The sequence below is a fragment of the Myxocyprinus asiaticus genome, chromosome 19 (genome assembly GCF_019703515.2).
Source record: "Myxocyprinus asiaticus isolate MX2 ecotype Aquarium Trade chromosome 19, UBuf_Myxa_2, whole genome shotgun sequence".
NCBI classification, from domain to species: domain Eukaryota; kingdom Metazoa; phylum Chordata; class Actinopteri; order Cypriniformes; family Catostomidae; genus Myxocyprinus; species Myxocyprinus asiaticus.
In genome coordinates this window covers 30,848,548-30,876,058 of record NC_059362.1, presented here as the reverse complement: position 1 = coordinate 30,876,058, position 27,511 = coordinate 30,848,548, and the positions used below count along the sequence as shown (strand labels likewise).

Genomic DNA, 27,511 nt, shown 5'->3' with positions numbered 1-27,511 from the left:
CTGTGTGTATACTTACATAAATACAAAAGAGATTGATCTTTCTCACAGGGCTTGATGCCAGAATCATGCTGTTGTACAATAAACAGGCACAGTGATGAGAGATTTGCTCACTCCAACTCAAAGCAGGGTTAGAAAAACAGTCTGAGCATATTACAGAACTCTAGATTGAGTTTTCAGTTTGATAAACTGATGGAGCTGTAGGAGTCTTAATAACTCTAGTTCAAGTTCTAGATTTATGCTAATTTACAGTAAATAGTGTGCAAGCACTTTCATGTCCAGGCTCCACAGACATAAAAAAGTTCACTTACAGTAGATTTGCTTTATTTAGTAAGACACCCACTAATGCAACAGTCATGCTGGGTTTCTGATTTCCTACAAGCTGTTCCTTTTTCATGTTTCTCATTTCAGTCTGCGGTCTTTCTTCTCCCATAATAAAATAACTTAAAGCTGAAGTATGTAACTTTTTCGGTGTTAAAATACTTTCTGCTGTCCCAGGTTAATATGCAGAGACATGCATTGTGTCTCTGTGGCACTATAAAAATCCATATGTTTGTTTTGAGCGACCTGCTTAGACTGCCCCAACAACGTTACTCAACTAATTGCGTGAGATGGGGCCAGGACTATCTGACGGTTTGAATAAAAGCAGATGAGGGGCGTATTCGAAAAGCTGTTTTAAAAATATTTATTTTTGCAATTCCGTTCAGCGGTTCTAGTGTCTTAGAAATTAAATATTTCAGCTTTAAACTCAAAACAGAGAATGACCAGACTGATTCGAGCTGACAGAAAGGCTACGGCGCCTCAGATAACCACTCTGTACAATTGTATTGAGCAGAATAGCATATCTGAATGCACAACACGTCGAACCTTGAGGCAGATGGGCTACAACAGCAGAAGACCACATCGGGCACTTTATAAGGATCATAGTGTTCATAATAAAGTGCTCAGTGAGTGTATTTTAAAAGAGCTTGAAAGAGTGCAATGAATTTATTACTCCAAGTTGCAAATTTTGCACCACTTGATTTTAATTAAAACTGGCAGGAATTAATCTTAGGTTTTCAATTTAGAATTTTGAAATATTTCTTTTTTACAGTGAAATGTTACTGACAAACAACTTTGCTTCACTCTCTCAGGTTCAAAGCCATTGCCACCACGTAATGTGAAGCTGACATCAGTAAATAAGGGCTTAAAAGTCACATGGGATCCGCCCAGTGAGCTGGATGGACGGCCAGTAGAAAGCTACAGCATTGGCTATGGGAAGTCCATGAAGTCATTACACTTTGTCACTGTGGACAAGGACAGACGGTCTGAGATACTAGAGGACCTAGGTAAGGGCGCAAATCATTAATTCATTAAATAAATAGCTAGAGACTCACATTAGGGCTATCAACTGGCCAGCCAGGGCCAATAGCTTCGGATCTCGAGCTGCAAGACCAAAATCGATCTGCATTCCCACCATCGGGCCAGTAGCCCTGCAGTGTTGCCCTAAAACCTGCCCTTAACACACCGCTCTGGTGCCAACGTTACACTCCCCGCTAGTTATCTAGAATACTGTGTTTATATTGTTTGTAAACATTAGCTAGCTAGCAAGATAAGTTAGCATTGACAACTCACCATTGGCTGTAACTGCCATGGTGTCCCAAGTGGTTTCTATATTAACAGTGGGATGCTGTCCCAGCACACTGTCCATGATCTCGAACCATGGAGCGTTATTTATTTGGGCACTGCTTTGTCCATTATGCATTTTAACAGATCTGTACTGTACTCGTATTTTCTTTTCCCCAAACCTGTACCATTGTGCGTTGGATACACAATCTGTTGGCAAGTTCAGCAAAACTCCAACTTTGACATTGACCCTGCCTCAATCCCCAGATGGCCTTGTTTGGCCCAAGGGTAATCGGCGGGCCAATGGCCGTTGGTGCTGAGAAAGTTCAGAGAAGGCGCGATGAAGAACTGGAAGTGACGGTGGGAATGCAACTGGCCCTGGCACGCACTAGCACGCCCTCATTTTGCTCAATAGTGGAAATGCGGCTATTGAGTACTTTACCACTAAGTCAGGCTTCTCAGCATAGTTCTCTCATGTGCATGTTGTGTTTTAGAGCCTGGAGTCCTGCATTTTCTCAAGATGAGTGCAGAGAATAAGGATGGGATGAGTAAACCTGTCTACAGGGCAGAGACTCCAGGAGGTGTGTGCTTGCTTGTGTGTTTATAGAGAGAACTGCATGTTTCTCTATATGACTCTTTTCAACATTTTACACTGGTGCATGGATACATATGCCCATAAAACACTTAATATGCATGTGTTTTAAGTGTTTCTTTACTTAAAGATGAAGTGTGTATATTTTTTGGGATGTTAAAATACTTGCTTCTTTCACAGCTCTATGTGCAGAGACAACAATTAAACCATTTGTAGGTTGATTTCACCAAATTCTGTGGCTGTGTGGCACTTTCAAAACATAGCTCTGTTTCTTTTGGTTCATTAGCTCAACCAATGGCGTGAATTTGGGGTGGGACTATCTGTTTAATAGACCAGTGGCAGACTGGGGAAGAAACTTGTTTGAAAATAGTCCTTATTTTTGCAATTCCATTTGTGGTGCTAGAGTAACAGAAATTATACACTTCACCTTTAAATCTGAATGTGTAATTTTTACACCACCAAATGAGCAATATTTTATAGTGCCACAGAGACATGACGTTTACAGTTTTCGGGAAATCAACCTGTGAATTATTACTTATTATAACCTATTACTATATCACACTTCAGCTATAAGTTTCACAAAACATGAATTCTTCAGCATCTTCTACACATACCAATGTCATTGGATGTATTTTACAGTTCTATGAGCCTCATTAATTTAGTTAAACAGATCGTAGAAGAGCTAACAGATTATTTTAGGCCTTTTACAAGGAAAAGGTATTTATAACTTTTAAGGCTCTCTCTGCTCATTGTTTATGGGACAAAATTAAGCCAGACTGGATGGCTAACACACACTCATGCGTAGCCTGAGGCTGTAAGGATATACAATATAGCCGTTTCTGTTTTTCAAATAACTTCATTCACTGTTGGCATCTGTAGAGATTGAACTCCCTAGAGATTGAGCATTTATGTGGCCAGTGTTTTTGTATCCAACCCTAAACTCAGCTCAAAAACCTTAAACCTTGTGTTGTGGTTGCCAGTCACTTGTCCAACGCACGCCACATAAATTTTTTTAAGTATGTCTATGTTTGTCTCCAACAAGCAGGATCTGGATATATTGCTGCTTGTCCCACAGCACTTTCCCCAAACATCGGTCATAATAGAAACATACATTAATAATTCTACAAACAGATCATAAATATGCTTGGCCTAGGATGTGTTTAGCAGTAGTAAACATACTTGTGTTACAGCTCCCTGTTTAAAGGATAATTGGATGTTTAATTGCATAAAGTGCCTTTTAAACTTTTTTGTGTAACATAATTCAATTATTGTCCATTAATTCAGTAAAAGCAAGTGCCTGTAAAGGAATTGTTATAAAGAGGTGAGATGGTCCCATGTATTTTACGTTTGTGTATAACCACATTATTATTATTTGTTCTGCAGGGGGAGAGTGGGTGAAATTGGATGGCTTTGCTGTCGAGCCTTTTAACAGATCCTCTCCAGGTAGGCCCTCTATTCATCTTTGTTATAGATGAAGTTACTGTTTACACACAAACACTCTGCCCCTCCACTTCCGGGTTCTTTTGGTAGCCCAGAAAATAACTGCTGTCTATGGGCGCTTTGCTCAAATTGCCCTGAAACTGCCCAAAAAGTGCTGTTTGTGGGGTTGAAACACCCCATTTCCCACAGATTATTAAAGAGATGATGGCTTCTTTAAATTTCCACCAGATCATTGCATCAGGAAAAACTCAGGATTTGACATAAATAACTATATTTCACGGGTCACCGTCATTGTTATCGCATCTGCTCTGTAAGACACAATTGACCCGCAGCAGCTGTTGGTGGATATTAATTTATGGCTGTTATTAAGTTTTGATATGGATTATGATATTGAAGAAAAATATTATTATTTATTGTATGTGGATTAATAATGTATGCAGTTAAGACACATATTGTATGTCTGATGGTAGTTTTCATTTCTAAGTACTCAAATTCTTAAGTTTTAGAAGTGTGTAAAACGTGAGGATGTGTATTCATCAACCTGTTAAATGTCCGACATAAACACACAGGCTCATTGAACCAAGTTTAAACTTGTTTTGCTGATATTTCAGAAAAGAACCCACATAATTTCATCACTGTAAACCATAGATATTCCTTTATAATAGCTTTTATTAACATTAACAAACATTATTACAGTCTATAAAGCTTAAAAGATGATTAAAACTGCAGCACTGCCTATTTCCACCATTGAAATCTTCTGCTCGAAAGAACCAAGAAGCGTGGTTTCCTGCGGTGTAACGTCAGAGTAATCTCTTATAGTCTGTGACTGATGTACCACAATTTTAGCGGAAGTATCACAAAGCAGGTGGCAGATGAACAAATCGTATTTGCATTGGTATGCAAACAAAATTATCGTTTAAGTTGTTTAGTGTTTCCTTGTCTGTACAACAATGGCAAATGACAGATTTGAAAGATGCAAACTTATGGAAAACATCTACTGTGTGTTTGACTCCCTTAAGAAGTTTGTAAATTTGGACTCGTGTTTGCTGGAGAGGAAAGACCTTTAATTCCCCAGTTTCTAGGAAAGACAGTGGCAGTTTGGCAGTTGTAAATTTGTTAAATAAAAGCTTTTTTGGATTTTTTTTATCCACTGAGCACATTTAAAGCCAAGCTCTGATCATGTGAGCCCTCCAAAGGAAGTCAAAAAGGAATCCCAGATTTAAATCAAATAAAGAGGATTTTACTTTCCCATAATCTTAAAAGCAAAGGAGATAAAATGAAGAATCCAAAAGAAACAGTAGAACATTACACTGGCCCAACATCACTGTTGTGGTGTAATCCAATTACAAAGTAATTAGTTATTGTAGTCTAATTACTTTTTAGTTAAAAAAGTAATGTGATGTATTACATTTAAATACTTGTAATCAGATTACAGTTACTGACTTTCAGTTAATTTAATTACTTTAAAGTACATTATAGCATTATAGGGTTATGCTTGTAATATGTTATTTATGTAGAATACATTAATAATGGCTACATAACGAGTCATTGTGAATGAAATATTTGAGGTACTAAGTGTATGACTTGTGTGTAGCAATGAACAAGGAAGAAATATAGACACTATTTTTAATTTGTTGAGCGGAAAAGTGTTTTAAAAAGAAACTTAAAAGTAAAGTAATTAGTAATGTGATTACTTTTTCAAGGAAGTAATTATTAAAGTAATCTGATTCTAATTTTTAGAAAAATAATTAGTACTTTGTAGTGGATTGCTATTTTTAATAAATTTACCCAACACTGCCCAACATATCTCTTTAAATACATACAGTTAAAGATGCACAAAAGACTTGGAAACGAGCCTTCCATGGCTCCGCCATTAACACTACAAACTCCACCTCCTAAATCTCCAATCCCTACTCCTGTTGTTCCACCTCCTGACCCTGTTCCTGCCCTGTGGCTGCCTCCCAGGCCTCCTGAACCTGTCCCTGCCCTGTGGTCACCTCCCAGGCCCCCTGAACCTGTCCCTGTCCTGTGGCCGCCCCCCAGGCCTCCTGACCCTGTCCCTGCCCTGTGGCCACCTCCCAAGCCTCCTGACCCAGCTCCTGTCCAGTGGTCACCTCCCTGGCCTCCTGATCATACACTAACTCCTCCCTGGCCACCGGATTGTCCGTCAATTCCTCCTTGACCTCTTAATCGCCTCCTGGACACTTCCCTGTTATCTGTTTCTTCCTGCCCTCCTCTACCATCTTTGGGCGCCAGGAGTCGCCCTTTTGGGGGGGGGGGGGGGGGTTCTGTCACGGATCCACCAGACTCTCGCTCTCTTTCTCCCTCACTGCCGACACACTCCGCTCACTCTCCCCTGTGTGTTGATCACACGCACCTGCTCATCATTAGCGGCTAATCAAGGACTGCAGAAAAAGCCTGCTCTCACTCACAATCATGGTCTGTTCTCATCATCAGTATCTCAGAGACTCCAGACCTCTCGTATATGTTAGACCTATGACTACAGACTTCCTAGTTTGCTGATACTTAACTGTTTGTTACCTACTATGTTCCATGTTCTCCTCATCTTAGTTTGATGTTGTGCATTCCCATGTTATAACATCCTGTGGTTCATCCTGTGTTTACATTTCCTGAAAGGATCAAAGGACTTAATGTGAGTTTATGATCATCTGTACATTGCTATATACCCTGTTTGTATCTTGCTCACCAACTGTTATCCTCGCATTCTGTTTCTGGATTAACTTACCTGTTGTTTACATCGCTACTTCAAATTACCTGGGGTCGGTTGCACCAGCTGTGTGTAAGTTCAAACTTTGGGCACTAAGTCACAATTTACGCACTACTAAATATTTGAGCGTTGCACCATTAAACTTAGAACGTAGAACGTAACCCTACATATGAACTAAATATTTACGGAAGCCTCCGACCAGGCGTAACTGTTGGAATAAAAAAGCAGACTGATATTTTATGACATCTATGAGCTCATGTTTTGCGTGACAGGCATCAATCATTTCGACATACATTATGATGTTGACATTTACACTCGTTTACATTTACGAGAGAATTTTTTTTTTTTTACTTTTAACGGTTTCTTCAGCATGAAACCGTTCAAACGGTGCAGTTTTTAGGGTGTGTCACCCGGTGTCAAGTGTCAACATATACAAAATATATAAGATATTAAAATGAATAAATGTTATTTACACAGGGCAAATATACTATTTATCAAATCTACTTATGACGTATCATATTTTAATGGGGATATAATTTATTACAGCTGACAGTTACGTGAGCAAACAAGGTTTGAACATCAACCGTAACAAGATCAAATTGCAGTTCATGGCTTTTTAATACTTCTGTGTACATATTTGAAGGCTGTTTATTGGATCAATAGAGGTAAATGTCATATTATGTGACTACGCATTACTAGTTAAGTCTTGCCTTAAGAACAGGTGGTGCAACCAAATTAAGCACTGACTTAGTTACAAACTAACTAGTAGTTACTAAGCCCTTAGTGTGAACTTTACATCCTAACTTACGTGAGAACTTACGCACAGCTGGTGGAACCCTACCCTGTTCAATAAACCCTGCAATTGAATTCATATCTCTGCCACTGTGAGTCTCTCCGTGATAACAATGTGGGTGGATTTGGATTTATTTTGGAAACAAAAAAATTGCAATTATTAAATCTAATTGATACTTCCTTGATATGGATAGAGTTGGCATTTCATAAACTTTTATTCCCTTGGTTTTCCCATAATGTTGTCCAGGTCATGTTTGTGTTTGCTAGCTATTGTGATGTTGTTGCCATAGTGTTGCTCTAATTTTTTATCTGGCTTTGCCACTGGATTAACAAGACATTTGCAAAACACATTGTGTAACTGCAGTGTGACAGGAAGAGCACAATTCTGTTTCACAGCCACCATTGTTGTACTATCATCTCTTTGTCATCACTAGCAGTAGACATAAAAAACCAGGGTCACATGTAGCCCAGCAGAGTCCACACATGGACACTGGTATCTCAGCTGATCTCTGGAACCTGGAGCTTGTTTCACATTCAAAACCTCTCAATGAGAACAAATGTGCAGCAAGATTTTCAAGTTAAGCCAAGTGTGCCATACTCAAGACGAAGTCAAAGGTGGGAATGCCAGAGATTAAATTTCCCACTTCTGACCTCAATGCGTTCCAGTCAAGCACACATCACAGTCACATGTAGGGGCTCCTGTAGCTCAACTGGTATATCATGGTGCTAGCAACACCAAGATCATGGGTTTAATTCCTAGGGAACACACAAACTGATATCTTGAATGCACTGTAAGTTGCTTTGGATAAAAGTGTCTGCCAAATGCATAAATGTAAATGTAAACACCACAAGATGTCATAATGACTCAACAAGAACACTTCTTGTTGGTCACCACCATCTTGGAAATGACGCCAAATGACATTTCTCACCACGACTTCACAAGTCAGTTGTTCGACTTCGAGCAGCATTCTAGTCATTTTTTTCTAGTGTGAGGTGGAAAAATTCAGAGTTCTGAGTTGTCTGGAACACACCATAAGGCCACATGATTTTTGTGTGACCAATGAAATAACGCTCAGTTTTTGTCTGGATCTATAGACCAATCCCATTTTTTACAAACATTGCAGCGCATGCACAGTAAGTGGTGGCAGAAAGCCGGTAAACACTTGTGTTAAATTTGACAGATTAGACATCTGGTGCTAGCTAGCACCTTTAAATATGCATTTAAAAGATAATATATAATAAAATTTTTAGGCTCAAAGCTAGCTAGGTTTGCTAGTAACAGAGCTAGTTATGGTAATCAGTTAATGAAAGTATGACACAACGGCATCATAAAGACAGAAATATTCTTAGCTGTACCATTATTATAATAATATGAGTTAATAAAATACCTGTAATAAAATGTTCTCTGCAAAACCGTGAATTGGAAATGATCTCCTCCATTAATTTCAATAATAATCAGTCAGCTCTGATAACGAAATCTGGTAAAAATGAAGCGAAGGTTATTGCCATTGCGATTTTGATAGCCAACAGGGCAGCACGACTCTTCATTTAGCTTATCCAGACAATTTAAAGGTAACAGCTAACATTTTGAAGACTGTTGGGTCAGCTATCTCCACGTTGGGTTTAATGATGGCATCTGTGTTTTTGCCACCATTTCCGTATGTGACATACTGTAGATGTGACGTTGCCAAAGGATTGGTCTATTAAGTTATTAAAAAATATATTAAAATGCAATTTACACAAAACACTTGAATACACCTCTACTATTTTTTTAAATTGTTTATTTACTCAAAGTCAACCAACATGATCACATGGGAAGTCGTGGTTCTAAATTTAAGAAAAAATTAAGAAAAATGTAAGTGCGAACCTATTTATTATTCATGATTTCTGCACTAAAACATTCACACACAGGTTTTACTCACAAATACTTGCGTATGTAGTGCACGGTAGCACACAGTTAGTGAATGAGACCCAATGACAGAGGGAAAGTGTTAGACAGAAAACTACTATGTCTCACCCCTGTTTCAAAGCCAGTGATATGTAAGCCTGGCTCAGCTGTGTTGGCTGGAATCTTTGAATAGGAAATGTCTGTTTGTGTGTACAAAAAAAAAGAGAAGTTGCTGTTACTGTCATTTCGATTCATTTTGAGACTTGACACTTCTTATTAGTTTCAGCATTAATTATGTTGGCAGTGATCGAGTAAAGTGAGTGAGTGATGCCAGAGCAATCATATGTTAGTCCTAAAGCATGCAAGGCTTTTGATTAGCAAAAACACTCACAAAATGAAGAATAACTTTTACACCCCTCTCCTTCTATATTCTCCCTTTTCTTCTCTTTCTTCAATCCCCACAATAACCCGCAGTGACATATTTAAACAATGCTTATTTAAAACCGATGTTTATTTATAATCAGCATTTCAGCACCCTTCAAGTCAATTGCTAATGGTTAAACATACCATTCAATCAATGGTACCATTCATACCATTCAACTTTAATCTCTGAGTGAAACAGATGCTAGTTGACAGAAAATAAACTACCACTAATTCTTGACTGGTCATCCATTGTAATTATGGAAGGCCGTTACAGTATTTTATTATCTACATAGCTGTACAAGGTAATTGATTTGTTCTCATTAATTTCATTAATTTCCCTAGTTTTGTATGAAAAGTTTGAAAAGCACTGCTTAAAGGTGAAGTGAGTAATTTTTTTCTGTTACTGTAAAGATACTATTTCAGTTTAATATGCAAAGATAGCAATAAGTCATTTGTAGGCTGGTTCCCCTAAAAAGTGTAAACGATGTGGCACTAAAAAAATTGCTCTTTTTGTTTGAGCATCCCAATCTGTCTGAAATAGCAATATTGTCTCAACCAGTGGCATGAGTTTGGGACAGGACTACCTGTTTGATGACCACCGGAAGACAGGGAGACTGTTCTGGAAAACTGTTTGAAACCGTCCTTATTTTTGCATTATGGTTTGATGATAATTTAATGCCACTCTGGTTGAATTGTCACAATCAACCTTAAAAATATACAGAGATGCTTATGAGGAAGTGTGACTACAACTGGTTATCTGAAAATGATTAAAGGAGAAAAAGAGAGAGGGATTGAGAAGGGAGAGAGAGAGAGAGAGAGAGAGAGAGATGCACATGAAACTACTGTTTGTGAAGGAGAGGAAGATTGTCTGAATGTCTACTTCGACTGCCAAGTGATGTAAGATTGGGAATTACAGTAAAGAAAGAAGAGGGAGGATGTGAGAGTGCACATGACTGTAAACTGTGTGGTCCTGTCTGAGTAGCTGTACTTCCATTAGCAAATCTCCAAATGTTCAGTAAATACTAGCAGAAACTTGTTTTAGACTAAGTACTTTATGTTTCAGTGTTTCCTATTGTTTTGAGAGATTGCAAACACTATCTCTACTCAGTAAAGTATATAAATTATGATAAAATTTAACAAACACAGTATTATCATAATGATGTTGCTACTATAATTGTAGACACTTTAGCATTTATATTAAAGATAGTATGACATCAAAACGGACCCTTTCTACTCCCTTAATTTTTTTTTTATTGTTTCTGGTCAAGTTATTCCATTTTTTTTTTTTTTTTTTTTTTTTGTAATCTTTAATCAGTGGTAACTTGAAACTGAAACTACTTTGCTTTATTGGCTGACATCACCTTGGCCATGCAGACTACTGGACAATTCACTCATCATTTATTCACCCTTATGCCATTTTAGACTTGTTTGACATTCTTTCTTCTGCAGAACAGAAACAAAGATAATTTGTAGGATATATAATATGTTTTTGTCCATACAATCTAAGTCAGTGGGATCCAACACTTTGAAACTCCAAAAAGCCAGCATGAAGGTAATCCATAGACTTGAGTGGTTTAATCCATGTCTGCTAAAGCGATATGATCACACTGGATGAGAAACAGACAAAAATGTAAGTCTTTACTTACTATAAACCGTTAACGCACTTAAAGCGATTGTATCGCTTCAGAAGACATGGATTAAACCACTGAAGTCTCATGGATTACCTTAATGCTGCCTTTATGTCCTTATTGGAGCTTTGAACCACACTGATTTAAAAACACATCATACATCCTTCATATTATCTTAATTTGCATTCCGCAGAAGAAAGAAAGTCATACGAGTTTGAGACTGCATGAGAGAGAATAGATGATTTATAATTTTTGGTTGAACTATCCCTTTTATCAATAGCCAAATACTGTAGCTATATACTGTAGGCTCACATATAAGTCTGACTCCATTCTGGTATGGAACCACTTTTTCATGATCTAATCAATTCCAGATGGACAGTTCTTCCCTTTTATTCTTGTTGAATATTCTATGTCATTTGAAAATATGTCACATTTCAGAAGTAAAATTGGTTGCGAACAGGCTTTTACATTGACCTTAAAAATTGTGAAATTGTGAAAAAATTGAGGAAAATGCCAGTGCCAGCTCTTTTTTTTTTTTCATTGTTTCTCTTTCATTAGGCAGAATGGTGTCTATAACTTCATCTCAAATTAATCCACGGCCCCTGGCTCAGAAGACAGCACTAGGACAACAGAGGGCCCCACAGTCATCCTCTGGACCAGAACCCCCTCAACAAGGAGGACACTTCCTTCTCAGAGGCCAAAATAAACACAGAGTAGACCTCAGCCAGCACCAAGCAGACCAGCGTAATGCTAACAAGCCCAAATTGGGTGAGGACATAAGTCACTTCTTCAAGTTGATGTCGTGAGGAGGCTTATTATTATTAATTTGCGTTTGAGATTTTAAATTGCTTGATTACTTGCACTACATGGCCAAAAGTACAGTACGTGGACACTGTATATTACTGATATTACACACCCATATGTGCTTGTTCAATATTTAATTTCAAAACCATGGACATTAATAGGGAGTTCATCCTCCCTAACAGCTTCCACTCTTCTGTGAAGGCTTTCCACAAGAAGTTGGAACATGGCTGTGGGGATTTGCTCCCATTCAGACACAAGAGCATCAGTGAGTTCAGGCACTGATGTTGAGCGATGGGGCCTGGCTTGAAGTATGCGTTCTGATTCATCTCAATAGGTCTTCAGCGGGGTTCATGTCTGGGCTTTCTGCAGGCCAATCAAGTTGTTTAACACCAGACTCAGTAAATTATAATTAAGGGCATGCTGAAACAGAACAGGGCCCATCCCAACCTGTTGCCACAAAGTTGGAAGCACTTAGTTGTCTAGAATGTCATTGTATGCTGTAGCATTAAGATTTATATTCACTGAAATTAATGGGCCCAACCAAACCTATTAATTCGAGGGTGGAGTCCCCATACTTTTGGCTATGTAGTGTGTATATATATATGCAGTTTAAATTTGCAAAAAGCTCTCAGATTGCATGTCTTCAGTATGTCCCTTGGTAGGTAATGTGTAATGATACATGGCCATATCTGGTATCCTCCCTCTGTTCGTAGCCTCTGAGTCCATCTATGTGGTATCACTGCAGGCACCCAGAGCCCAGGAGAGGAGTACACCCATCAACACAGCCGTTATGAGTAAAAAAGTCACCACAGGTACATCTCAGATCATAATGCTGCTATCCAGAGCTGAATATTCCATATTTTGGAACCACTAAAACCTAATATTCATTCATTATCTTTATGTCTGACAGAGCCAGAGTTTGTGGATGAAGTAGAGGACATCACAGTTAGAGTTTTGTCTCCTCAGTCTGTGGTTATCACATGGGTCGATCCACTTGTTGAAAAGAAGAAGGAAATTCCAGGCGGATCCAGGTAAAAAATTATTCTATCAGTTCTAGAAGGTTTCAATTTTAAAATTCTTAAGTTGATTTCAACTACAAGTGTAACACTGTGGCTCAACCAACATTGGCTCAACCAATAGTGTGAGTTTGGGGCGGGACCATCTCTTTGTACAACTAATGAAAGATGCAGGACATTTTCTGGAATCAATGTGATAAAAGTGATTATTTCAGCAATATGGATTGGTGTTGTAGAATTTACACACTTCAGATTTAATATATAACATTTATGATGTGTTTTTTGTCTATGGAGGCATTACACAGTGAAATACAGAGAGAAAGGAGAATCTGCTCGATGGGAATACAAGGACACCCCTCAGAGACGCCTCATGATCGAAACACTCTCTGCAGACAGCATGTACGAGTTCTCTATTCGAATCTCTTTAGGAGACCAGAAGGGAAAATGGAGTGCATCTGTGTTCCAAAGAACCCCTGAATCAGGTTTGTTTATGCTGCCTGAACATAATTATGACTAGACTCTGTGTGCATATCGTAACCCAGATGTTTTGCTTGGTTTGCATTGCTGAGCAACAACATCCTATTAGTATCTATTATTTATGATGGATATAATTTACTGAAAAACTAAAAGGTCAATGTCAGATTGTGTAATAAACGTGCATAATTGGATACCATTCCACATATAATTACTAGAATATAATTCTAAAATTGCTAGATTCTAGAAAATGGGGTTTCTCTTAACACAATGCAAACAGACAAAGGTACACACATCCATACACACACTAAGGTTTTTAAGCCATAAGCATGTTATAACTGCCTCTGTGTTTTGGTTCAGGGGAATGTCATCATTTACTGCCTGCTTGGAATTTACTAAGGGATCAGAATGAACTCATTACTCATTTTCCTGGAAAAACATAAAGCTGTATTTGTTTCCACCTGAAAATCTCCAGGCATAAGAAAAATTAAATCCAAGAGCATAGTGCTTCATGTTGTTGGTAATTATTACTTTTTTTTTTGTCCGTCATGTGATTACTTTTAGCCTCTGTCTACTTGCAGCTCCCTCTGGCCCTCCAGAAAATTTTCAGGTGAAGCCACTTAAAGGGAAAGGTACTGCCGTCACAGCAACCTGGGATCCACCTGAGCAAACCAATGGACGAATAAGAGGTAAGACCACAGGGTAGGTAAGATATTAATCAAGAAAGATCTCTCATTTGTTGTAGAGCAAGCAGTTCATCGATTAACATACTGTAGTTTAACAACGTCTTTATGTAATTCTCTGTTTTTCATTCTCAATAAAGCAAGTTTGTTTTATAAAACAAAATACAAAATATTTCATAAAAAAAATTCACAATATTTCACAATGTTTCATTTTGTTTTGAGAAAAATCAAAACAAAAACAGAACACATGCATCCCTCCTACCTCCCAGGTTTCGGCACCAATATAACAGGTAAGGGTTGGGAAAACTTGACATAACTGTCAAAAAAATGACATAAACTCAATTTAAAACTAGAGTCCTACTTAAAATCGGATATATCCAAATACAGATGCAGATAATTTTGTCATTGCAACAGATACAGATACAGATAATGGCTTCACTGCACACCCCTACCATTACAAGAATTAATATACTGTACCATCCTTTGCATCTCTAATCAGCTGAAAATAAAACAATCCATTGTCTACATTACTCACAAACCAATTTTTATTTATTTATTTTTTTTTTTTTTTAAAGAGCTGTGTAATTTCTCCACCACTAGCATCAACAAACGAAACTGCATAAATAAATGCCCCCATCTGCCATTGGTCACACAAACTGAAAGTTCTGCCCCAAACTCACACCATTGGTTGAGATATTTTGCGATGCCGGGCTGGAGGGGATGCTCAGATAGTGCTGCACTGTTGACACTTTCTGGGGAAATGAAACCACAGATGGCTTACTTGCAAGAAAGTATTTTAACATCAAAAAACATTCATACATCATCTTTAAGTAAGCCTTTCTAATTTTTGAACTTCTGCTACTATTTTAAACTATTGGTCTATAGTAGATGGATATTCTTTGTGCCATTTATGGGTAACAGACTTTTTTCTTGTTTTCAATAATTTGTTAAACAGATATCTGTCAGCTTTTTCTACTTCTTTTGGAATATACTCTGAACAAAGAACAGAAAAACAGTTTGGCATTCATAAAGTAACAATGTTACTAATAGTTGATCATAATTCTTCCCAGAAACCACAAATCTTTGGGCATTGCCAAAATATATGGGAATGATAAAAGCCTCTACAGTTTCTCCAGTACGGGTGCGGACCACCAGTCTGTAAATCTTGACCAATACAAATGTGCATTTGGAAAAAACAAACTGAAGTTCCCTCATGCAGAGGAAGTTTTCCACTTTACTGTATTGTCCTTGGCTAAAATGTATTGATTCAAACTTGGGTATTATAAGTGTTCATTGGAAAATATTCAGCTATGGTGAAATTGTCCACACTGACTGATTTGACATCTACTTCCAGAGTACATCCTTTCCTATGCTCCTGCTATGAAACCGTTTGGTGCAAAGTCAATTACATACCGTGGCACCACCACCTCTGCTACTATAGATGGACTTACACCAGGTGACCGTTACATCTTCAAAATCCGTGGAGTCAATAGGAAGGGGCAAGGACCACAGACTAAAGCTATTATCATTGCAATGCCTGCATGTACGTATTTCCAAACACAAATGTTTCCCCAAATAAACCTTATCATGCTAGCAATTTTGCAGAAACTTGGATAAGACTTCTTATTTTTCTTAACTTCTACATATCTTAATTTTGTCTCTAGCCAGCAGCCACAAGACCAGTCAAAGTGCCTCCAAGACATCATCATACATTAAATCAGACAAGCAGGAGTCAGAAAATCAGGATGAGATGGAAGAGTCAAATATGCAGACCACAACTCCGGCCCCACCAACAAATCGAAGGATACGCCCTCTTTCTCAAACAAGGTCCTATCACAGCATCTTCTCATCTGTTAGGGGTTCTGTCAGAAATGGAGGTTCTAACTCAAGGCCAAACTTACATTCATCATCCACTCATACCAAAGAGGGAAATACAGATGAGGAAGAGAGGCCAACAGAAAGTCCAACAGATGAGGAAATAGGAGCAAATGAGGCTATTGAGGACACAAAACCAGAGAGCAGTAACAATGTTTCACCGCAAATAGAGGAAGATTCAAAATACTCGCCTGACAATATGGAATTAAACCCAAAAAGATCCAATCAGTCACCAGGCCCAACACAATCACTTTTAAAACCGTCTTCAACTGACTCCCTCCATAAAATATCAGAGGATCAACGGCCTTCTTGGACACCTCGCACTTCCTCAATTGTCGATATTAGCAGATTAAGAAGGCCTAATTCTCGCACCCATGGTTCTCGATCAAGGACGCCAAATGAAGATTCTTCCAGCTCATTGACCAACCAAGAGTCTGCAGCTACAAGAAAGGGCTTAACTGCAGTCTCCTATCCTCAGAGAAAGGACTCATCGAACCAGATAAGTGTCACTGACAAAACTTCGGTGCCCTCGCCTCAGGAAACCACACCTGAAATAGAGAAAGATTCAGCATCATCTTCCACTAGCACTACTTCATCTTCCTCCTCATCTGCATCAACTTCATCATCATCTTCATCATCATTACCATCATCATCGTCTTCTTCATCATCATCTTCAGGTACAAGAAGAATTTCCTCCCCATCAAGTCGAGCCACAAGTTCAGGATCTGGTTCCACATACCCTAATAGCAGAAGAGTTGGAATTTCAACTAGAGCTCATAGACTTCAAATAGGACAGCGCAAAGCTAATTCATCCTCATCATCTATGTCTTCACAATCCACACTGCCAACAGGAACTGGGATTTCTGACAGTAGTGATAGCCACTCAACAAGCCTCCACAATAAAACAGAGCATGTGAGCCATCATAACAACCAAAAGAAGACAGAGATATACACAACAAAGGATGAACAACCAGCTGCTTCTGACCAAACCAAAACCCCCCATTTGGATACAACTAAAGAGGAACAAAATGTAAATTATGATAACAGAGAAGAGAAAAACAAAATTAATGGTTCTACTTCCCAGGCTTCTCCAAGGATTAACCCCTCTCTAACAAGGCGAAATTCATCCTTTCCAATACCAAACCGAAATTCTAAGATAGTTACAGGAAGTCGCAGACAAGTTGGCAGGATTCCATGGAGTAGGACTGCTTCTTCTGTAGGTGCAGGAAGGCCAATTATTAATAGACTTCCTCCACATACTACTGCTTTTACCACTCAGGACACTAATGATAAAGCCAAAGCTTCCTCTACAACATATCCCTCCAAGCCTGGGGTTGATCCTGTTTCAAATAAACCTAATATGCTAACCAGAGAAACTATTTCAACAAATGTTGCTACAAGTTCAAACAATCCCAGTAATAATGGACATTTAAAAATTAGCAATGATCATGAAGGTGATTATCTTTATGAGGAAAGCAAGGAGACATTTGAGAGGCAAAGTAAAGATGTTGTCCCAACTGCAGCACCTAAAACTACTACAACAGCTGTGAGTGAAACTCACAAACCTGTCCAGAACTTTGAGAATGTGGATGGGGAGCCAAGTTCTGCAAGTACCAGTTCAAAGTCACTTCCATCAGTTCCTCAAAGAGTTCCTCTTTTGGGTTCTAAAGGAAGAGCGCGCTCACCTGTGGTAGCAAGTCGGCTGAAAGGGTCACGGCTTCCCAGTCGGGTATACCCAGTACAACACAGAAGACTGGGCTCTGCTTCCACACCTGTTACTACATCATCATCTTCTTCCTCTCAAAACAGTCCAGCAGAATCACCCCATATTTTAGATCGAGACACAGGTGTCGGCAGTAATACTAATGTTAGGTTGAACCCTGGTTCAGTTACTCGCTCTATTGGTGACAGCTCTACTAGGATTATATCACCTGAGTCTCTATCTTCTTCATCTCGGAATCCAGTGGTGGGATCAAGGCTGCGTTCAGTTTCAAAAGAAAACACCCCAGTTAATGGCTACAAACACAGTTATGGAAAAGGTACATATTATGTTGTCTACAAGGTGCTATGCACCAAAAATTTTCACAGCCTGATCTCATGAAAATTACTGTGGCGAGGTAACTCGCTTTTAGGTCCACTGTGTGGCACTAAAAATTGTGGTAAAACCTTACTCCCTACCCTTAACCTTAAACCTAAGCCTAACTGATAGTGTCATAAAAACAAATGTGAAATGACAAACGCATTGCTTAAGCAACCACGTCATTTTTGGGTGCTTCCTTGACACTTTCGACTCATGTTGTCTTGCATGCTCTTCAGGATTCGTAGCCTGGTCCTTTGCATTGCAAGAGTGATGCACTATAAGTTGAGAAGTTCTGCTACCACGCAAAACTGTAGACTGTAGTCGCTTTTGCTGGCATGTCCACATTAGTTGACATAGTAACAATGCAAACTTGCATAGGTTCACCATGCGTGAGAGTTTAGCAGTGGATGTTTTGCCCTTTATGTTTTGCCCTTGATGTTGTTCATGAGGGCAGTATCCAAATATGAACATATTTGTGGGGGCACATAACAGTGGGGGTTAAAGGCAGTGTCTATATTATTGTAAAAGAGGTTTGCACTGCTTTGTCTGCCTTGCGACATACAGAATATATGACATATGGTTGCATTCCATTTAGAAGTGATAATTCCTTTGCCCTATTCCTCTCAAAGACTTTACCTTCCACAATCAGAGATACGGAAGGCTGAAAGGTGTAATAAAACTGTTATTTTGAACTAATTTTTATTGAATATTCTGTTAGCAATGATCCTACAGCGTGGCCGTCATTATTGATTTCCCTTTCAAAGAATGAAGACATAATTTATGCCGTTGGAAACACAGTATATGTTTTCTTGTCGCAAAACCTGACGTAAAAACCTGTCACACACAACGAAAGACAAAACACATGAAATCCAATCTGACCATTCAGACATTAACAAAAATCTATTTTAATTTTAATTGGATGTCAAATAATCTAAGAATGGGGTTAGGATCAGGCTTGTAAAAATCCAATTTAATGTATTTGTCCCGTTCAGACTACAGACTACAAACCTAAATGGATTTGAGTCGGACAGGCCAAAAATCTGCCTTTGTAAACAACCTGTTGTGAACATGTTGTGAACATCAGACCAGGTTGCATTTTTATTGTGTGCTTAAGTATGATTTATCATTCCATATTTATTTCTCTATTTCTGTGTTCAGGCAAAAATGGACGGCCAAATCTGACAGCTGCAAATGGAAAAGTATCCTCAACAGCTAATGACAATGCTAAACCTAATGGAGTCAGACATATCACAGGTCCTGATGGAACAAAATGGGTGTGTAAATATTGCTAAATTTGGCCGGACTGATTGAGATTAATTCCATTTGATTTCATTGACTGCTATAAAACTTTTATAAACATTGTGTCATATATGTAGTTCTTCTTTGTTTTCCAATCTATAAACTGTAAAGATTTAGCCTGTAATTTTCAGTTGTGATTCTAGCTCTGAAACCGTCATAAGTGCTTTATAGTGTTCAAAGCAAGATATTCAGCCAGTGGTTTCAACAAGGAATTTAAATTAATTAAGAACAATTATAAAATGTCATTTAGATCTGTTTATAGTAACACAGGCAACTATCATACTGCCTATATTTATTACTTCAGTTACTCACTCCTTCCCTGGCTTTGTGCACTTTTAAAATTAAATAAAGCAGATGGTACCACAGCCAGTTATGTGAATATGACTGTTCTCTTGGCATGGAACCTTCACAAGCAGTGACCTTAGAAAACATATACATATATATATATATATATATATATATATATATATATATATATATATATATATATATATATATATATATATATATATATATATATATATATATGAATACATCATGATGGCGCCGCAGATGGCCACCTCGGTGTTGAGCGCTTCTATTGTATTGCTGTTTTTGTTTGTTTGTCCTGTGTTTACTAATCTTTTTTCAGTCAGTTTTACCAGAGATGAACTGCTGAACATTCGACAGCATACACCAGTAAATCTTTTCCCAGATTTTGAATATTCGGACATTTTGTTTGACATTTTAGTCGGAGGCGCGGCTGTGTTGTTTAAACGCACTATGAGACGCAGGCGAGGGATACGAGCAGGCGCGCTGGTCAAACTCTGTCGGCGGGGCTCTCGCACAACGCTGCCGAGCATTCATCTTGCGAATCTCCGCTCTCTTCCTAACAAAATGGACGAACTACATCTCCTCACCCGCACAAACAAGGACTTTTCAAACTCTGCTGCCTTGTGCTTCACAGAAACCTGGCTGAGTGAAGCCATTCCGGACAGCGCGTTACATCTGCCGGGCTTTCAGCTGTTCAGAGCGGATCGCATCACAGAGTTAATGGGGAAAACGAGAGGTGGTGGAACATGCTTTTACATCAATGAAAGTTGGTGTACAGATGTAACAACGTTAAAGAAGATGTGCTGTCCTAATTTGAAAACGCTCTTTATTAACTGTAAGCCTTTCTATTCGCCACGGGAGTTTTCCTCGTTTATTCTGGTGAGTGTGTATATCGCACCAAACGTGTGTTTGAACACAGCGCTGCAACAGCTGGCTGATCAAATCACAGACATGGAACAACAATACCCGGACTCAGTTATTATTATTCTTGGGGATTTTAACAAAGTAAATCTCACATATGAACTGCCCAAATACAGACAGCACATTACATGCCCAACCAGAGACAGAAATATACTGGATCATTGTTACACAACAATAATGGATGCATATCGCTCTGTTCCTAGAGCAGCTTTGGGACTCTCTGATCACTGGTTCATCTTCTTCCAAGCAACAGACAGAAATTAAAATCTGCTAAACCTGTATTAAGGACTGTAAAGAGATGGACCAACGAAGCAGAGCTGGAACTACAAGCCTGCTTTGACTGCACTGATTGGAGTGTTTTTGAGGCTGCAGACACCAATCTGGACGAGCTCACAGATACTGTTACATCATATATCAGTTTTTGTGAGGATATGTGCATTCCTACTAGGACTTATTTAACATTTAACAACGACAAATCATGGTTTACAGCGGAACTCAGGCAGCTTCGTCAGGCCAAAGAGGATGCTTACAGAGTTGGGGATAAAGTCTTGTATAATCAGGCCAGGAACACACTGAATAAGGGAATCAGAGTGGCTAAAAGAAGATACTCTGAGAAGCTGAAAAACAAGTTTTCAACTAATGACCCTGCATCAGTGTGGAGTGGCATAAAACAACTTACGAATTACAGGACTCCTGCCCCCAACCCTATGGTGGACCAACAACTGGCTGACGACCTGAATGTGTTCTACTGTAGATTTGAAAGGCCCAATCTTACACCCCACACTCACTCTGACCTTCACTTCACTTCACACAAACACCAACACCTCCTGCAACCCCCCTTCTCCCCCTCCTGCTACTCAACCTGCACTTAAGATCTGTGAAGATGATGTGAGCCGCGTCTTTCGACAACAAAGGGTAAGGAAAGCACAGGGCCCAGATGGCGTTTCACCTGCATGTCTTAGATCCTGTGCTAACCAGCTGGCCCCATCTTCACACAGATCTTCAATAGATCACTGAAGCAGTATGAATTCCCATGCTGCTTCAAATGTTCCACTATCATCCCCATCCCAAAGAAACCAAAAATCACAGGACTTAATGACTACAGACCTGTCGCCCTGACGTCTGTGGTCATGAAATCATTTGAGATTCTGGTGTTGGCCCACCTGAAGAACATTACTGGACCCTTTCAAGATCCCCTTCAATTTGCTTATCGAGCAAACAGGTCTGTGGATGATGCAGTCAACATGAGATTGCATCATATCCTGCAACATCTGGACAGACCAGGGACATATGCAAGGATCCTTTTTGTGGACTTCAGTTTGGCTTTCAACACCATCATCCCAGCTAATCTCCGGAATAAATTACACCAACTCTCTGTTCCCATGTCTATCTGTCAGTGGATTCCAGCTTTCTGATGGACAGGCAGCAGCTTGTGAGACAGAGGAAACTCACTTCCAGCACCTGTACAATCAGCACTGGTTCCCCCCAGGGATGTGTGCTCTCCCCACTACTCTTCTCCCTCTACATCAATGACTGCATCGCCAAGGACCCCCTCTGTCAAGCTCCTGAAGTTTGCAGATGACACCACTGTCATCGGCCTCATCCAAGATGACGATGTGTCTGCATACAGAAGGGAGGTTAAACAGCTGGCTGTCTGGTGCAGTCAAAACAACCTTGAGCTGAACACGCTCAAAACGATGGAGATGATTGTGGACTTTAGGAGGAACACCCCAACACTGACCCCCCTCACCATTCTAAACAGCACTATGGCAGCAGTGGAGTCATTCAGGTTCCTGGGCACTACCATCTCACAGGACCTGAAGTGGGAGACCCACATTGACTCCATTGTGAAAAAGGCCCAGCAGAGGTTGTACTTCCTTTGCCAGCTGAGGAAATTCAACCTGCCACAGGCGCTGCTGATACAGTTCTACTCAGCCATCATTGAGTCTGTCCTCTGCACTTCAGTAACTGTCTGGTTTGGTTCAGCTACAAAATCAGACATCAAAAGACTACAAAGGACAGTTCAGACTGCTGAGAGGATTATTGGTTGCCCCCTGCCCCCCTTCAAGAACTATACACTTCCAGAGTGAGGAAAAAGGCTGGAAAAATCACTCTGGACCCCAATCACCCTGCCCACTACCTTTTTGAACTGTTGCCTTCTGGCCGATGCTTCAGAGCTCTAGAACCGTTAGGCACAGGAACAGTTTTTTCCCTCAGGCTATCCATCTCATGAACAGTTAAATTGCCCCATTGAGCAATAACTATGTGCAATACACAGTTTAGTCTTTCATATATTTATCCAACACATCCAACCTCTTCTGCCATTTCATTCCTTTGAAAAAAATAAATTAAAAAAAACATTTGCACTGTACATAACAAATTTGTATTTACACTGTACATAACAGATTGTATTAGATTTGCCCTACCCATGTGTATGTGTGTATGTATGTATGTATGTGTGTATGTATGTATGTGTGTGTCTGTACGTATGTGTATAATTAGATTTTATTTTTTATTTTTTATTATTATCTATGTCTTACTGCTGTTTTTGTATTGTTTTTGCATTGTTGTACACTGGAAGCTCCTGTCACCAAGACAAATTCCTTGTATGTGTAAGCATACTTGGAAATAAAGCTCATTCTGAGTCTGATTCTATATATATATATATATATATATGTGTGTGTGTGTGTGTGTGTATTCTCACAGTTAACTCTCTATTTGCTGTTTTTGTGGTGTACAGAGTTTGTAACAGTAATGGTGGGTATTCACTGTTTTAGGTTGTAGATCTGGACAAAGGTGTCTTAATGAATGAAAATGGAAGAGTTCTTCAAGATTCAAGAGGTAGACCAAGAAAAGTGATACTTGGAGAAGATGGCAAGACTATTTTTGGTTTGTCACTTACTGTACACTTTGCTGCCTTTTTATATTGTATATAAATACATAGTAGAAGCAATGTTATTAAATCTCTGTATTCTTTCATATATTAGATGACCAGGGCAGCCCACTGGTCAACCAGGAAGGATTAGCATTATTTGGTCACGGGAGGGACAGTCGGCCTGTTGTTAATCCCAGTGACAAATACCTAACTGTGGGAGGAAAGCCTGTTGTAGGCTTGGACCGCCCTAAACCTAGGATTCCTACCATAACATCCACTACAGCGACAACTACAACTACAACTTCAACTACAACTACAACCACACCAGAACCGACAACTGAACCCACAACAACAGAAATGGTAACAGAAACTTTGGAGCCAACAACATTAGCTGCTGAGCCTACATGTCCACCTGGACTGTACTCACGAATGGATAAGAATGGTTTCCCAATAGTGGGTGCTGATGGAATACTTAACTGCTACTCTGAAGGTGAGATGATCCTTTTGGAGCAAGACTAAATTGAAATATGTCTCTAACATTACAATTTTGTTAGCTTCAACACATGATGTGGATTTAAAGGGATAGTGTACCACCATTTACTCACCCCATATTGTTCCAAACCAGTATGACATTCTTTCTTCCATGCAACACAAAAGAAGATGTTAGGCAGAATGACAGCTTCTGTCACCATTCACTTTTATTGCATCTTTTTCCCATACAGTAAAAGTGAGTGGTAGCTGCGGCTGTCAGTCTCTAACATTCAAACTTTTTTGTGTGTTCCATGGAAGGAAGAAACTCATACCAAATATATAACATGAGGGTGAATAAATGATGACAGAATTTTTGGATTAACTTACCCTCTAATATTTTCAAACAAGTCTAAAAGTGCAGTCAAAACATTTTATTGAATGTGTGGCAATGCAAAATGATGAATGATGAAAAAATGGGCCTTAAAAATATTGTGGCCTAGTTTTGTTTTTTTGTTTTTTACTACTGTTGGCTGTTATATGACAAGTCTTGTCACAGGCATGTAGTTAGTGCCCACAAGACCTGATCCTCTGTAATTTAGAATCAGTATTCCAGTATAACAAAACAATCTTTCCTTTTACTACTGCTCACTCTCAAAGCTGAAGTTTGTAACTTTTTTAATGTCAAAATACTTTCTCTTGTCCTATCCCAACTTGTTATACAGAAACAACTATAAGCCATTTATTTGATTGGCTTGATTTGCTTAAAGGTGCAATATGTAGGTGCCTTTTTTTTTTTTTTAACAAAGTGTGAACCTCTTGTAACGCAACTTTAAAAAAATGAGCCCTTTCTGGACTTCCTAGGTTGCCTATTAAAGCCTGTAGACTGATTTACATGCGAAGGGAGTGAGTCGCTTTTGCCGGGAAAATTCATAGGATGTGACGTTTATGTGCGCTCCCGAGAGCCTCGACTCAGTGATTCTCTTCCGCTATTCAACAGCGACAACAAACTGCAACACTAGGTAACGTTAGCTTAAAGATGGAATCCAGCAAACGGCCGGCTCCCAGCACAACACCGACTCCTACACAAACTGCGAGTAAGCCAAAAAAACAAAAAACAAAACAAAACAAAACATTTATCTACTGAATCCCATCTGGCTAAGCAGAAACATGATTGTGGTCGAGCGAAAACTAGAGTGAACATCGGCAGGGCATTTGATCCCTGGAGGGACCTTCGTTCAGTTTTGGGGCTCAAAACTGACCCTGAATTGGCGTTCTTCTTATTGGACAGGTAAGCTTACATAACTGCAAAGCATGTGAAATATAGTGCCATAAGGATTGATCTGTTTGAGGTCTCAGGAAGATGTTAATTTGAGCTAACTTGATCTTGCCTGCTAACGCTGCCGAATTGCAAGCTACCTTGCTTCGTAACTTTCAAATAATTTCAATGATCTTCTCTTTATACTAAAAGTCAGGTATGCTAATTCACAGTAACTGACATAATGTTAATCTGTAATTATTCAGCAAGGTAAACTACAATGACACATGAAATCAATGCTAGACAATGATCAAGATAATGCAATTAATGCATTAGTGTAATGTAACTTGGTTCTACAGAAAATATATACAATCTATTAATATAAAACAATAGCGCATCAATATATCAAAATGACAGTTGTGATGGAATCACATCAATACTGAATTGTGTCAACATATTTATAATGTACAGTCTATTTTATAAACAGCTACTGTCATCATCCACCAAATTTAGCTAACAGCTATTGATAAAGCTGGCTAGCTAGTGTGGCAGGATGAATGAGGCACAGACAGTTATTCTCTAGTGCAGAGTCCCACAAAGGGGGTGTTTTATTGTGACAATAGAAAAAATAAGAACTTAATGGTGTGTGGTGTCTTCGGTGCAAGGGGCGGCGTGAGCGTGCTGGGGTGTCTGTGTTTGTGATTCCTGGGTTTAGTGAAGCTTCCATGGAAAGCGTGCGGTGATCGGCGCTCACTCGTTGCTGGTGTCTGGAATTGAGAGAGAGAGAGAAGAGGATTAGTGACATGCCTTGGAGTTCAAGCTCACCGTCTTCCTCTTCCTCTTCCTCCAGTGTTTAAATCCCCTCCAGCTGATGTTCGGTGTCGCGATCAGTGTCTGCATTCCGCGGTTGATTGGCAAATGAGCTCCAATTCCAGGGCGACACTGAAATGCACGGGATACCCGCCACACTAGCTAACGCCGACATAGGTTATCGGATAAATGCAGTCAATGTATCATGTAAAGAAAATAATATACAGTCACAAAGTTTGTAGTAAAACAATCATAACTGTTGTGACAGGGTGAGCAAGAGATAGACACAGTGGGTGTGTCGTCAAGCCTTGGAGAAGCATTTATTGGAAACAAAAATAAACTTAAAAATGTCCAAAAGGGGTAATAAATTGTCCAAGGAGGAATAGTGTTCATAATAAAAGGGGGAATCTGGCATCCTCGTGGTGAACAGGGCTCCGTGAAAAGGGGCAGGGTAGTGTCCATAGGAAAGCCCAGGCACGGGCTGGGTCAGTCGGCCGCTCACGCTCCCCTCCAAAGTCCACGGCACGTGAGGTGGCGGCGTCACTGGCGGCCTGTCTTCCCAGGCCCGCGGCAAGTATGAGGGGAAGGCAGCCCGGCATCTAGCTCGTCGGTGGCAACGTGAGCTGTTCACCCCTGGTGAATCATTACGGCATCCAGGGGTCCGAAGAACAGGTCCAGCAGCGCGTCCACTCGTCAGATCCCTCCCAGCTCTGGTCCTGGGTGTGCGAGGATGCCAGTGTTTGCACACATGGAGATTTGAAGCCAGCTCCCCAAGAAGAGGTGCGCACTGCATTTTAAAGACAGCGGTGATGAAGCATTATCCCCATCAGGTGTGCTTCATTCACCACTGACCAAACAAGGCTTATTAATTTTGCACCTCTTCTCACTCTCCTGCCCAACTCCCGTCGTGAGCCTGGCTGAAGGGCGGCCCTAAGAGGCGGGGTGACAATCATTCCGCCACATCTCCCCCCCCCAAGCGTCACCCCATCGGCACCTCCTCCCACACTCACATCCAATCATGGAATCCAGAGCCGGAGGTGCACACTCTTTAGCCGCCCACACGGTAATGCTACTTCCTCAACCAGGCCCTATGGTCGGAGTGGACGTAAGGGGGATACCTCTCCGGGCCAACTCCTCATCTCACTCGCACCCAGGTGGGAACAGAGAAAAAACACAAATTAATATGACAGCCTCAGCCAGCTACAAGGCAAAATGCTTATTAAGTGCCACTTACCCTTTGCTGCAGCTGGGAGACCGTCCTCGTGTTTTTCCATCCCACTCCAGGCTTTCCATCGAACCAGCGAATGAGAGGAAGAGTGACATAACTGGTGGTGCCCAACTGTGCTGTCTTTGCCCACAAAAGTGCCCACATTCTCCACCACTGTGACAGGATGAGCAAGAGACAGAAACAGTGGCTTTGGTGTCAAGCTGGCCAAACGAGGCTTATTAATTATGCACCTCTTCTCGCTCTCCCGCCAAACTCCCATCATGAGATGGCCTGGCTGAAGGGCGGCCCTTAGAGCTGGGGCGATGATGACGAGCT

At 39.9% G+C, this 27,511-nt stretch overlaps 1 protein-coding gene across 2 annotated transcripts in view; it reads left to right on the top strand.

Annotated features, from left to right (window-relative positions):
• LOC127410331 (fibronectin type III domain-containing protein 1-like) overlaps positions 1-27,511 on the top strand; it is a 67,593-nt gene that overhangs the window by 3,632 nt on the left and 36,450 nt on the right. Inside the window, exons 2-14 of one of the 2 annotated variants that reach the window (XM_051645532.1) lie at positions 1,131-1,325; positions 2,097-2,183; positions 3,578-3,637; positions 11,652-11,861; positions 12,611-12,709; positions 12,808-12,928; positions 13,208-13,395; positions 13,969-14,076; positions 15,425-15,613; positions 15,735-17,984; positions 19,184-19,299; positions 23,335-23,446; positions 23,545-23,922. In XM_051645532.1, the coding sequence (XP_051501492.1) occupies positions 1,131-1,325; positions 2,097-2,183; positions 3,578-3,637; positions 11,652-11,861; positions 12,611-12,709; positions 12,808-12,928; positions 13,208-13,395; positions 13,969-14,076; positions 15,425-15,613; positions 15,735-17,984; positions 19,184-19,299; positions 23,335-23,446; positions 23,545-23,922 (4,113 nt within the window). Of the gene's footprint in view, positions 1-1,130; positions 1,326-2,096; positions 2,184-3,577; positions 3,638-11,651; positions 11,862-12,610; positions 12,710-12,807; positions 12,929-13,207; positions 13,396-13,968; positions 14,077-15,424; positions 15,614-15,734; positions 17,985-19,183; positions 19,300-23,334; positions 23,447-23,544; positions 23,923-27,511 lie in introns of those variants that run through there. The other variant, XM_051645533.1, reaches the window with a different exon arrangement.